This window comes from Sphaerulina musiva (genome assembly GCF_000320565.1).
Source record: "Sphaerulina musiva SO2202 unplaced genomic scaffold SEPMUscaffold_8, whole genome shotgun sequence".
Classification (NCBI taxonomy): Eukaryota; Fungi; Ascomycota; class Dothideomycetes; order Mycosphaerellales; family Mycosphaerellaceae; genus Sphaerulina; species Sphaerulina musiva.
Window position 1 is genome coordinate 487212 of NW_016017390.1, and position 12116 is coordinate 499327.

The window sequence follows — 12116 nt, forward strand, 5'->3', positions numbered from 1 at the left end:
GGCAGCAACAGGCATGAAAGCGTGTCAATTTCGCGACGAATGAAAGGAATTCCCCACCTGGGCGCGTCGCGGTGACCGGCTCGAGACTCCCGGGCAGGCAGGTACATATGTATCATGTAGGAGGTATGCGTACTTCCTTCCTCTTGATGAGTTGTGAAGTGGTGATGAACCATGAAGGGATGGTTCATGGTGAGAGTTAGAGTGATGCATGGTACATGGTACATGGTTCAATACCTGAGGAGATAGCACGATAGCTAGAAATCTGATGTATCATATATGATATATGTCCTCTTGGTACCAATGCCCTAGAGTATTCACATACATGTAAGTCAGGTAAACCCTAAAGACTTTTCCCCTTACAATACGTGGTACCTCCTACTTCTTCCTTGCTTCTCCTGCCCGTCGTTCATGCCATTTTGGTTTTGACAATGATGACGATGATGATGATGATGATGTTTGATGACAATGGATGCTTTCCCCGTACATGTACCTGCCTGACGTACCGTACCTGCCTTCCGCCTCCTGTCTGCTCTTGTTTGCATTGGCAGTTGCAGCCAGTGCAGCTGCCTTGGGATCGAGAAAGCGCGAAAGAGATCCACCATGTCGGTCCATGCCGTGGGGATCGCACACCGGACGCACTTGCCTGATGTCGGAGTTCGGTGGCGTCTTCCGTTTGTGTCGCCTGCAAGTCATGTGTCGCACACAATCACACACTCACCCACACAATCACAATCACACACTCACACCCACACCCACACCCACACCCACACCCACTCTCTCACTCTCACTCTCCCACTTCGACACCGCGCCCACACCACCCTCCACCACCCCGAGGCGGCGAGGCGGGGAGGCGACGCTATTCTGGCACAGACATCGGTGTGACGTGCCGAACAATGCGAATGGCCGACAGCAACGAGGCCGGACGAGGCACGAAGGCGCATGTATAGTGCCACACAGCTGTCCATGACCTCCCAACCGAACCTCGACTAACCTCATTGTTAACAACGATCCATCGCTGCCATCAACACCGCTCGAGCCATCCACTGCCACACATACGCATCACCATCCACGTCGGCTCGTCTCAGCCATTGTCCTAGGGCATGCGCCCCCGGTCCTACGCATTTTCTCGAAGCGAATTGACGTCCAGACTCCAGCCGCATCAGTAGTACATGGTCAGTCTATCGTGGAGACTCGCCAGCTGGTACAGACTCTCCCACGCGTGCATCGTAGCATCATCGCGCGTGGAGAAAGAGACACGGCGCACATGCCGCGCCATCGTCTTTGATTCGACGAGACGAACAAACTGCGCTCGACGTCGCTCTGCGAGACCCATCCCCACCATCGGTCCATTCCAAAGGCGGAGCTGAGCGGAGCTTGAACGCCTTTTTGGGCACTTGTTACATTCCTCAGTTACCTGGGTAAATCTAGTTCTCATCTGGTACCTGAAAAGTGCGCATTGCACATGTCAGACGACGACACATCTTCACGCTATGCGCTTGGTAACTATGCCATTGTTACACTCGTCGTCTTCGAGACAAGACATTCCAGCACCCGCACCAGGCTTTGGGTATAGTCAGACGCCGCTGTGATCCACGTCCATTTCAGTGTTTCCTCCCCAAGTCTTCTGTGCCAAAGCGCACTCTTCCTGATTGACGTGTCACGCCCATCTCTCAGTCTTTGGTGACTTACACTGCCCTATCCACTTACGTCGGAGACTGTCTACAGATCAGCAACCGAACGAACGCCTGTCCGCAGTGGGCGCAGGTACTCAAGAAACCACTCTGCATGTGGCAACAACGACAAGGATCGTTGGAGAAGTTCAAGCGCAACAGCCAGGAAGTCAAATTATTGATATACGCTCGCTCACTAGGAATTACCTTCAGTGATACCTTGCTCTCAAATCTCCGTTACAGACCTTGTTGCGCATTGACCAGATACTTTCTTCTAAACCTTCCAATATGGAAGAACTTCGCTCATCACGCTTTCGAGCGATTATATTCATCTCGCTGATCACTTCGTACCAGGCTCTCCACTCTCTGGCGGCTCCCTTCCCACCAGGTCAGTATCGAGTAAACGGGCCTATACATTGCACAGACTGATGCTTGTGTCCAAGACGACCCGCAACTCGTCCGCGACGCCGTTCATCTCATCACAGTCACTACCGGCACATGCTCAGAAGAAAGCACATCGTCCACGCCTGCCCAAGCATCAGATATAGCAGGACTACTTTCGAAACCAGTTCAAGGCATCGTTTACGAGATACAGGACGGCCAGTATGGTTGCCAGCCCGTACACCACCAGCATGTAACACTTTTTGACCTTTGACACGTGCAGAATTCAGGTATCAGGACCAGGCCATGCTGAACCATCTCTCCATCCAAGCACGACAACAGACGTCACAACAGACCCGACAACAGACCTGACAACAAGCCCGACGACAGATCCAACAACAGACCCAACGACAGACCCAACTACCACTGCAACATGTTCTAGCAGCTCAAGTATTGCTGCTCGTGACGCCACCATGACTGCTCCCTCTTTCTTGGGAACTCAGATGTACGATGTAGCAACCGACTCGTTCTCCACAAGTATATCAGACGCCTCTCTAACCCAACTCACGACCTCTGCGGTGCAGAGCGCTACACTCCCGGGACCCACGAGCACATCTGGAAGTATCGACACGACACTCCAAACTGCGCTTCAAACTTCAGCTCAGCCGTTCCCCACGTCGATTGGGTCAAGCGACCTCTCTATCGTGAACCCATCAACTCTGCCCAACCCATCGTCAACATCGGTTCTGGAGTCCTTGTTCGTGAGCGACATTTTTAGACCCATTGGTACTGGTTCTCCGCTTGTTCCAGATGCTGCTACCACTCATCCCGTGCCTAGAACTGGCATCCAACCACAGAGCCGGAAATTGCAGACGAATAAATTCTACTCGTCTCTGTATTTGAATGAACAGACTTCTCCGGTCTTCACCTTCCCTTATTCTGTCAACTGGGCAAAGGGCGGCGGCGAGCTACAAAGCTGGGGAATGGTGGTGTCGCACACCGAACCAGGACAGTGGGCGACATCTCCAGGCCAAGCAGGCAAAGACGCTGGACAGTGGGCTTTCTTCGGGGCACCTGTCGGTATACAATACCTCGTTCTGTCAGCCAGCGAGCTTGTGGAAAACCCAAACGACGGCAAAACACCGGGTCTTACTACACAGTCGCTAGAATGGGGATCTGTGAAGGCCAACCTGTATCCTCCGAATTGGATGACTCCTGTCATGACAGTACCACTCGTCCAGGGCTCAGCTTTCATCACGGCTGAATATCACTGGGGAAAGCCGCTCATTCAGTCCAGCGTCGGCTTCAAGAACATCACTTTCGCTGGGGCTCTCCCAAACAACCTCACTTACAAATATCAGGCGTCTTTGCGGAACGGGCATACATGGCTCATATATATCACACCTCTGGATGCTTCGTACGAGGTTAACAGATTCGATCTCGATGGCGCTGGTAGCTCTATCAATGGTCCATCCTGGTTCAATGGCTTCATCCAAGTTGCAAAGATACCACAACCGGGCAGCGCAGATCCTTTGAAGAGACGAGATACTGTCTTTACCGAGACAGATCCCGAGAAGATCTATGATGCATCCGCTGGCACATACGCGATCGGTCTAAATATCACTGGGTCGGTTAATGGGCAAAGTGGCAGTTATACTCTATCATGGACAAAAAATGGCACTCTGGATCAAGACTTGCTCATGTTCGCCCTCCCGCATCATACCGCTTCTATGAGCTACCCTGATCAAAATGGACTTACAAATTTGCAACTGAGGACAACGACGAAAGGACTTGCTACTGCCGTCAAGGGCGACTCCTGGACCATGACAGAGAAGGAATTGCCGATCAACATGGGGTTTGCCCCATGGACACCCGATCAAGGCGATGTGACGCAGTTCTCTGACTCTGCCCTCAAAGCAATCCAAAGGGCAGGAGCGGACGACATCCGTCAAGATATCCTCGGACAAACTAATGTCAGCAGTGCATACTACGACGGCAAAGCCTTGGCCAAGTTTGCTGCCACCTGCTATACTCTCCATGACATCGTGGGGAACGACACGCTCGCGCTTTCGGGTCTCCAGCCCCTCAAGCAAGCCTTTGCTAATCACATTGACAATCTACAGACCTGGCCTTTTGTCTATGATTCCAGCTGGGGCGGCGTGGTCAGCAACGCTTCCTACGTGACGGGAAACCCCCTCGAAGACTTTGGAAATCCATACTACAACGATCACCACTTCCATTACGGCTATTTCGTCTACGCTGCAGCCGTTATCGGGTACTTGGATCCCGAATGGCTCGGAAACTCCACCAACAAAGACTGGGTCAACATGCTCGTTCGCGACTACGCCAACTCCGACCTCGACGATCCTTATTTCCCCTTTTCCAGATCCTTTGACTGGTACCACGGCCATTCCTGGGCAGCCGGCCTTTTCGACTCCGGAGACGGCAAGAACCAAGAATCCTCCTCCGAAGACACCATGTCCTCCTATGCCATCAAAATGTGGGGCCAAGTCATTGGCGATGCCGCCATGCAAGCTCGCGGCAATCTCATGCTCGCCGTACAGAAACGCAGTCTCGCATCCTACTATCTCTACACCACCGACAATACCGTCGAACCCAGCTCCTTCATCGGAAACAAAGCCGCGGGAATCCTGTTCGAAAACAAAATCGATCATACCACCTACTTTGGCGCGGAACCGGAGTATATTCAAGGTATTCACATGCTTCCCTTGCTACCGCTTAGTCCATATGTTCGCACATCCACATTCGTGTGTCAAGAGTGGGATGCGTATTTTGCGAATATCACGTCTGATGGGAGCAACACGAAGAAGATTAGCACAGTACAAGGTGGTTGGAGGGGTATTCTCATGGCGAATTTTGCCATGTGCAATACAAGTACGGCTAGGGAGGCTTATGCCTTTTTTTCGGGCGACGAGATGGATCAGAGTTTTCTGGATGGTGGGGCTAGTTTGAGCTGGTATCTCACTTTTGTGGCGGCATTGGTTGATGGGGTTATACTTTGATGGAGACTGAAGGGAAAGAGAAGAAAAGAGAGAGTGAGAGAAAGAAGGCGGCGGTGGCGGTATATTATTTGCCTCTCATTCTTCGGTACATAAATATACCTATATAGTAAGTGCGACACGACTACTAACAACAACAGCGCCTGGTGGCATATGGCATACAGAATATGACGGAACTGGATGGAACGAAGTACAACAGGACATGATACCACGCTAGGAATCGGATACGATAGAAAGGGCATTCATTGTTCATGGCTTTCGACAACAGCGAGCAAACAATCCATGGTGTTGGTCGGGAAACGACAGACATTACAATCACACACATAGGTTACTTCAAACTTGAATATATATGCCTGATCCGCATCATCTTTCTTCTCCCGAGTCCCATCCAAAACGGACGACTGAGTGTTTGGTTATTTGGTTTTCTCCCTCCTGATTCCCAGGATCATGAATCCTGAAGGCTACAGGTAAATTGGTAATAAATACCCTTACATCACCCTTCAGCAGCTCAATTGTCCTCGTTGCAAAAACGGCCCAAGTGAAAAGTTTCATTCGGCTGGAAACAAAAAGATAATCACCGTAAGGTAAGGTAAGAACCGTGTACGTACGTACGTACATACGAACAAACAAAAAACACTACGATAAGGTAAGTACTTTAATCTAAATCATACAGATCAGGTAAATCGAAATCTTCCTCCCACCACAACAACATCCAAGACCAAGCCAATACCCAAAAGCAGGCAGTCATGAGCAGGGCATAATTCTTCGCCAAGTCACTGTCCTATCGCAACTTGATCTGAACTCCAGCACCGTATTTCGACTGCCACGCAAAGTAGTATATCAGTGCAGCAAGCGGCTGTCCGAACATACAAAAGGTGAACCAGAAGGTGCAATTTCCCACCAGTTTCGCATTGGGTCCATTGCCGCCATACTTTTGGATGAGGTCGGTGAGGAAGATGAGGGGCAGTTGTCCAATCATGCCGATGAATGCGACTCCAAGGATGTTGTGCGTGGGAACTCCCACTAACGCTTCGTGGAGGACGCCGGAGAAGATAAAGGTGAGCACTTGAGCGACAACGGGAGGCACTCCCCTTCCTACCATAGGTGAGTAGACATGTCGCTTCATGAAGTGGGTGACGGGTTTGTTCCATGATGTCCAATAACTTCGCACATCGCTGGAGTTCCACCAGTCTCCATAGAACTCTCGATCTCCGAATCTCATGATTTCTGCGAGGAAGTTGAGGAATGATTGGAACAGGGCGAAGAAGCCGGCGAGCCAGCAGACGAGGCTGATGGTGCTCAGCTTCATCACTCTTTCCATGATCTTGATGCCACGCAGGTTGGCAATCTCGTCAATGCTGTTGTTGAGCAGAGGGACAGCGTACTGTGCACAGGTGATCCAGATGAGAACGCCGAGGGCGGCAAACTCGAGGAAGCGTTTGACGACGAAGTCCTTTCGGACTCGTGAAGATCGAGGGTAGACTGGTTGGTAGACCAATGTGGGGGCCCACCAGAAGTAGCAGAGGTTCAAGAAGTTGATGTTACGTGGATAGGGACATTGTCTGTATAGCTCTGGCATTTCACTGACGGCGTCTGAGCGCAGGTATGATTGTCGCAGGTCGCGATTCGTGAAAGCGTATGAGCAGACTTTGAGCCAGACCACGACGGCGTGGAGCTCGGTGATGGTGCCTAAGCCGGGATTGTGGATCCAATAGTAGACGACATGTGTTGCAAATGCAAGCATGAAAGTTGCATTCAGTGCGTGACTGATGGCTATGGCTGACCATGTTGAGAAGAAGCTTTTCGACTTTCTCCTCTCCTCCTTGATGATCTGTTCCGCGCCGACCTGTCCCTCTCTCTGCATTCTCGCAGCCACGTTCTCGACATATCGCGCAGCTGCCCATTCGATCCAATAGGCGATAAACAAGTGGCAGGGCGTGAGGATGTAGAGAATGATGAACCATTTCCAGTCTCCTTCCTTGACCTTCGCTCCTCCCGAGATGGCCACAAGTGGTCCGTATTTGCTGTAGTTGTCAATCATCAGGCGCAGATTGGAGATGATGATGACCAGCGCCATAAGGTTCCTGAAGCCCAATGTAGAGGGAGAGGTGGGCGCGTCTGCACTAAAGACGGAGGGTCGAGCATCTGCGTGCACAGCAAAGGTATGCTTGTATTTCCGGGAAGCTGAACGTGGATCCTTTCTCCCGCTTCCATGCCTCTTTTCGCCTCTAAGACTCTTCTCGCCTTCAGACCTCTCCCCGCATGCATGGCTAGAGCCTCCCTTGGCTCCATGTACTGAGCCATTAACGGGCGCTGCTCCCGCAGACGGTCTGTCCGCAACATGCACCGCTGTCGATGTCGCGCTCGCCATGATGAGTCCTGGCTTTCCCTCTCTGGTGTTGTTGCCTTTCTCCCGTTCCCTCTCCCTGTTGACACTGGTCTCGGTACTCGAAGGTGGGCAGTGGTGGGAGAAGCGGAGGCGATGCAGCCGTTTCAAGGACGTTTCAGCGGGCGTATACTTCTGTTTCCTTCATCAAGCGTGTCTTGACGTTGGAGATGCATAGAAGTAGAGGTGAAGGAGAAGAGAAGGAGGAGGAGGAGGAAGAGGTGGAAGCAGCAGCAGCAGGGTTGCATAAGTCCATGTTATAATTGTGTACAAAGTAAGGTAGAGCTGCAAGCTTGGGATGACATGACATTCCCAATGCTGTTGAGGCCAAGACTCGTCATCGCTATGTTTTTTGTCTCGGCATCTGCATGTAGTGCCATGTACATCCAGCTACCTTGTTCTACTTCTGGTTCTAGCCTCCCGTAGAACCAACCATTCTACATGTACTACATACCAACATGTAGTTACATATATCAGATACCTCCCCACGCAATTAGTCCCAACAGATTCCTCCTGCTTCGTGAGTCATCTTTGTCTATCCATAATTCTGTCTAGTCCTTGAGGTTATACAGATAGCTGCTTATCATCTCTTGAAGCTCTCAAAGACACACATGTTCAACCTCGGGATGGAATGACCAATCAAGCATAGGTACGCTGTACCGACAGGAATCATGCACACAAGACGGCAACATCGGATCAGAATCAGTAGGGAGGCGAGAAGATGTCAGAGAACCGCGGTCATCTATTTCTCAGCGCTGGAGTCGCCGTCGACTTGTTCAGCTCTGCGACATTCTCTTCGTTGCTGATAGTAAAAGTACCTCCAGCTTCCAGTTCATCTCTCCTGATAGTACTGCAGAAGTGGCAGTTTGCACGTCTCCGCCGAGAGTGCAATGAGGTGTCCAGCTCCTCGCTCAAAAGGTCCCTGCTGGACTCATTTGCCGCAACCTCCTTTACCACCGCAGCATTTCCCTCCATCACAGCCCTTCCTGCCACAGCAGTGACATGCAACACCACCATCACCATCAGGAGGCTGCCCCTCCATAACTTCAACAATATCGCCATCTTCAATCTGGTTCTGAGATGTGCCCAAGTCAAAGTCAGCGAAAATCCTCAAAGTAAGAACAATTAAGAAAAAGGGGAAAGCAGACATTCAAAAGAAAAAAGAAAACCTCACCTCCGCAATAGTCCCATTATATAAACGGCACCCATAAATCAAGAACCGAAGCGAGTCAGGTGATCGCTCAACTGAGGCGCAAAAGGCATCCTAGTAAACGCACGAATCAGTCAGTCAGTCAGTCAAATCAAATCCAACTAAACCAAAAACTCCCCCCACCCCCGGTCTTCCACACAATAATGTAATGTAATGAAATGGTACAAGATCAACATACAATAGGCTTCCGAACATCAGTCGTAGGCTTCAGTTTATAAGTTTGCGAAAAGCCTCTTCCGTAGCGGAGGATGATGGTGATGCGGTCTTTTGGCTGGCCGGGCAGGTCGGCATCAGTGTCGGTGGCGGTGGCGGTGGCGGTACTACCATTGTCGCCGTTACTAACAATTCCAGCAGTAGCAGCAGCAGCAGCAGCAGCAGTAGGGTTGTCGTTGTCTTGGTCGGATTGGCAGTAAGGTTGTCCGGGGTAGCGGCCGTTGGCGTTGCCGTCGGCAGCGGTGGAGGAGTCTGGGAAGTCCATTTTTGGATTTGCTTGCTTGGAGATGATAAGAGTCGCTATGGCTCGTCAGGTGGCTCTTGTGGAAGGGAGGTGTGTCGGATGATGTTTTGTCGTTGAGTGGATGGAGAGAGGTTAGAGTGGTCATTGAAGTAGAGGGGAAGCGAGAGGTTTTGTGTTGTAAGTCACGGCGCGTAAATGAGGCTGCTGCAGTGATAGTAGTAGAGTAGAAAGTGAAGTTTGCGTATCTCCAAAGTGAAGTTTTCGTAACTCGAAAGTGAAGTTTACATATACGTATCTCGAAAGTGAGAGTAGAACGCTTGAAGAAGCCTATGAGGTTATTTAGCTCAGACTCCAAGGTTGACGACATTGTGTATATATGTATAATATCATTGCACGAGCGATTTGTAACAAGCCCGCATATACTACATTTCTAATGTACTTTGATATTGAAGTCGAGGTGAATGAGAGAAGTGGTTGTCACGAAAGACGCCAACGATGCGGAGCCGGCAATCAGCCGACGACGGGAGGCAAGACCCGCCCAGAAACGTGCTCAGGACGTCCACTTTCATCTCCAATTCTCCATACTGGTACCTTGACACTTCCCCAGAGGACCTGCGCGCAAGATGCGCATCAGAACTGCCTGACCTTGTTGTCGTCCGTCGGTTTGTGAGTGAGAAGAAGAAGATGATGATGATGATGATGAAGAAGAAGAAGAAGCCGGAGCAAGCGAAGACCTGTCTACAGTGTGATGACTTTGTGCAAGAGGTGGAAATGAACTAGGTACAAATGCCTTAGTCGACTGCCCTGACGTTGCTGTGTCGGTAGGCGGAGGTCTCGTGGACTGGGAGATGAGGACGAGGCCAAGACACGTCGATAGTTATTGTGCATCGGAGAGGCCACGGAAAGCCGTCATTGATGGCATGGCAAAGGATGGCAGATGATGACTGCCAAGGGAAGCAGCGGACATTGTCTTGTACAGGATGTCATATGCATTCGTGGAACAGCGCTAACTCCTACGATACCACATCCAGCAGTTCCATCGTCGACACTACTGCCCTTTTGGGGCTTCGGTGAGGTTCCCCGGAGCAGCATGGCACAACCCCAAGTCTTGGTCCATTCTCGCCAAGCACATCTAGTGGAGACTGAAACATTCCTGAGGCGATATAGCAGCCACGACTGTAATGGCTTTTACCAATTGAGGCGGTTGCGCGCTCGAGTCCTGGATGTGGAGACTGTGGCCAATCTTTATGCTACGCCGGTCAACCCGAGGACTATCTTGTACCCTGGAGATGAAGACTGAGAGCGATGTTTTCGGAATCTGTGCATGTCCAACAGAGAGTGCGACTACTGAGATTGCCTGCAGCATTGCATCCATATGAGGTCTTGCTAAGACATACGGACTGTGATCGGCAGTAATGGCGTGACCAGCTAGCAGAACATTAGCTATTCTTGGCTGCGGAATGCGAGGCTACGTCGATTATGCTAGCCAATACTCCCCCTTGCCAGACATTCTGTTAACATCATGCTCTCTCCCCGTACCAGATGGATGTCTGGCGGCATAGGGCTTCCCACATTAGATGACTGACTCTGCTTCGAAGGATTGGCGGTCATGCACCTAACCACTGACTGAGTAGCGATCACGATCAAAGCGTAGACGACCGGATTAAACGTTACACAGAATGTGAGCCAAGCCAGAGCCGAACGAATGTTGAGAAGGAGGCCTGCTATGCGGTTCTCCCATTCGTGTATAAAGCTGCAGTCCTCAAGAGTATCAGATTCTACACTCAACTTACCATACTCCAGCAAACACCAGCTCGCAATACCTTCACCATCATCAAAGCAAGACTATTCAATCCCTCACTCAGTCCCACCTCGTCACGACGCCAGGTTCGACCGACAATGCTCTCACTCAACTTCCTCATCGTTGCCGCCCAGGCCACCTGCATCATCGCTCAGTCCACGAAGAGTCCAACTTGCACCATCACTTCGACATTCACCCAGTCCACGAAGAGCTCAAGTTGCACCATGACCTCGACATACACACCTTCTGTGTGCTGCCCTCAGATTCCCGCGGAAACAGCGTTTGACTTGATCGAATGCGGTGGCTGTGCTTTTACTACGGAGACGGTGCCACTGAACTGCTTGATGCCTTGCACAGTGTCACCGACTGTCGATTTGGCTTTGACGACGACTATTACGGAGTGTGATCAGACTATCAGCTTGACGGATCCCGTTACGAAGATGTAAAAGAATGAAGGAAAATGACTTGTGATTACATTTCAAAATGTGCTTGCAGGGGGGAAGGGAGTTGGGACGTGTGAAAGGGCTTTGCTCATGATGAAGTATGTGAACTGTCGACAGTGCAATCTGTGGACAATTTTTGCAACATGGCGAAGCGCTGAATCAATGAGAAAGAAGAAGATGCCGAACCTCCTCAAGGTGATATCAAGAGAGATTTGCCAGATTAAACCAATCTTTCTTCTAATCTTCCAGTGAGGTACCTGATCTAGCATGTCTGTTGCAACTGTGCAGCCCTCGAGAGGCCACCGAGAACAAAGAAGAGCAGTGATGATGACCGCATGCCCTGGGGTAGAGGTCGCACAGATGGTTCCCCCAAGAGACTACCTACCGCATGCTGTGCGCAGTGTGCCCTATCCTGCGTACCATATGGATCAAGCAGAAGGTAGACAAGAAATCCCCGTGCACTGACTTCCGCATGTTTGCTTTCTCTCATGGCAAGTGAAGAGATTGACCGGTATACGATGGTCCCTGGGAACAGAAGTCCGCCGAGGAATCCTAGCATGGTACAGAAGGATGGAATCCGTAACTTGTAGTCGGCCACTTGTGCTTTGCTCAGCCCTACAATGAGCCTAGAATTGGTCGAGTCCTGGCACAATGGCGCTAACTTGGCTTGTCTTGAGCATCGGTTGAAGGTAGCCATAGAGTGACACTGCAGCGCCAACGCATTGCTACTCTGAGGCAGCAAAGCATG

The 12116-nt window shown here is 50.8% G+C and overlaps 6 protein-coding genes across 6 annotated transcripts; 4 read left to right on the plus strand and 2 right to left on the minus strand.

Annotated features, from left to right (window-relative positions):
• The first annotated feature begins 1882 nt into the window (after positions 1-1882).
• On the plus strand, positions 1883-5389 carry SEPMUDRAFT_127187 (glycoside hydrolase family 81 protein). The gene is made up of 3 exons (XM_016902131.1): positions 1883-2058; positions 2114-2273; positions 2335-5389. The coding sequence occupies exon 3, from the start codon at positions 3035-3037 to the stop codon at positions 5072-5074; it is 2040 nt and encodes a 679-aa protein (XP_016758594.1). The 5' UTR covers positions 1883-2058; positions 2114-2273; positions 2335-3034; the 3' UTR covers positions 5075-5389.
• Positions 5390-5646: 257 nt separating this feature from the next.
• SEPMUDRAFT_150573 (diacylglycerol O-acyltransferase) lies at positions 5647-7613 on the minus strand. Its single transcript, XM_016906263.1, has one exon. The coding sequence runs from the start codon at positions 7440-7442 to the stop codon at positions 5853-5855; it is 1590 nt and encodes a 529-aa protein (XP_016758595.1). The 5' UTR covers positions 7443-7613; the 3' UTR covers positions 5647-5852.
• Positions 7614-8178: 565 nt separating this feature from the next.
• On the plus strand, positions 8179-8586 carry SEPMUDRAFT_119026 (uncharacterized protein; the record flags this gene model as incomplete). The annotated part of the gene is made up of 1 exon (XM_016901472.1): positions 8179-8586. One exon carries the CDS (start codon positions 8179-8181, stop codon positions 8584-8586), a length of 408 nt encoding a protein of 135 aa, XP_016758596.1.
• An 83-nt stretch (positions 8587-8669) lies between these two features.
• On the minus strand, positions 8670-9145 carry SEPMUDRAFT_119027 (uncharacterized protein; the record flags this gene model as incomplete). The annotated part of the gene is made up of 2 exons (XM_016901473.1): positions 8670-8702; positions 8846-9145. The coding sequence occupies 2 exons, from the start codon at positions 9143-9145 to the stop codon at positions 8670-8672; spliced, it is 333 nt and encodes a 110-aa protein (XP_016758597.1).
• A 588-nt stretch (positions 9146-9733) lies between these two features.
• SEPMUDRAFT_150574 (uncharacterized protein) lies at positions 9734-10805 on the plus strand. The gene has a single exon (XM_016906264.1). It carries the CDS (start codon positions 10062-10064, stop codon positions 10422-10424), a length of 363 nt encoding a protein of 120 aa, XP_016758598.1. The 5' UTR covers positions 9734-10061; the 3' UTR covers positions 10425-10805.
• A 336-nt stretch (positions 10806-11141) lies between these two features.
• On the plus strand, positions 11142-11585 carry SEPMUDRAFT_150575 (uncharacterized protein). Its single transcript, XM_016906265.1, has one exon. It carries the CDS (start codon positions 11150-11152, stop codon positions 11369-11371), a length of 222 nt encoding a protein of 73 aa, XP_016758599.1. The 5' UTR covers positions 11142-11149; the 3' UTR covers positions 11372-11585.
• The last annotated feature ends 531 nt before the right edge of the window (positions 11586-12116 follow it).

Excerpts from the sequence above, each read along its gene's own strand:
- SEPMUDRAFT_127187 (XM_016902131.1), top strand. The coding sequence starts at position 3,035 with ATGGTGGTGTCGCACACCGAACCAGGACAGTGGGCGACATCTCCAGGC.
- SEPMUDRAFT_150573 (XM_016906263.1), bottom strand. The coding sequence starts at position 7,442 with ATGGCGAGCGCGACATCGACAGCGGTGCATGTTGCGGACAGACCGTCT.
- SEPMUDRAFT_150574 (XM_016906264.1), top strand. The coding sequence starts at position 10,062 with ATGATGACTGCCAAGGGAAGCAGCGGACATTGTCTTGTACAGGATGTC.
- SEPMUDRAFT_150575 (XM_016906265.1), top strand. The coding sequence starts at position 11,150 with ATGACCTCGACATACACACCTTCTGTGTGCTGCCCTCAGATTCCCGCG.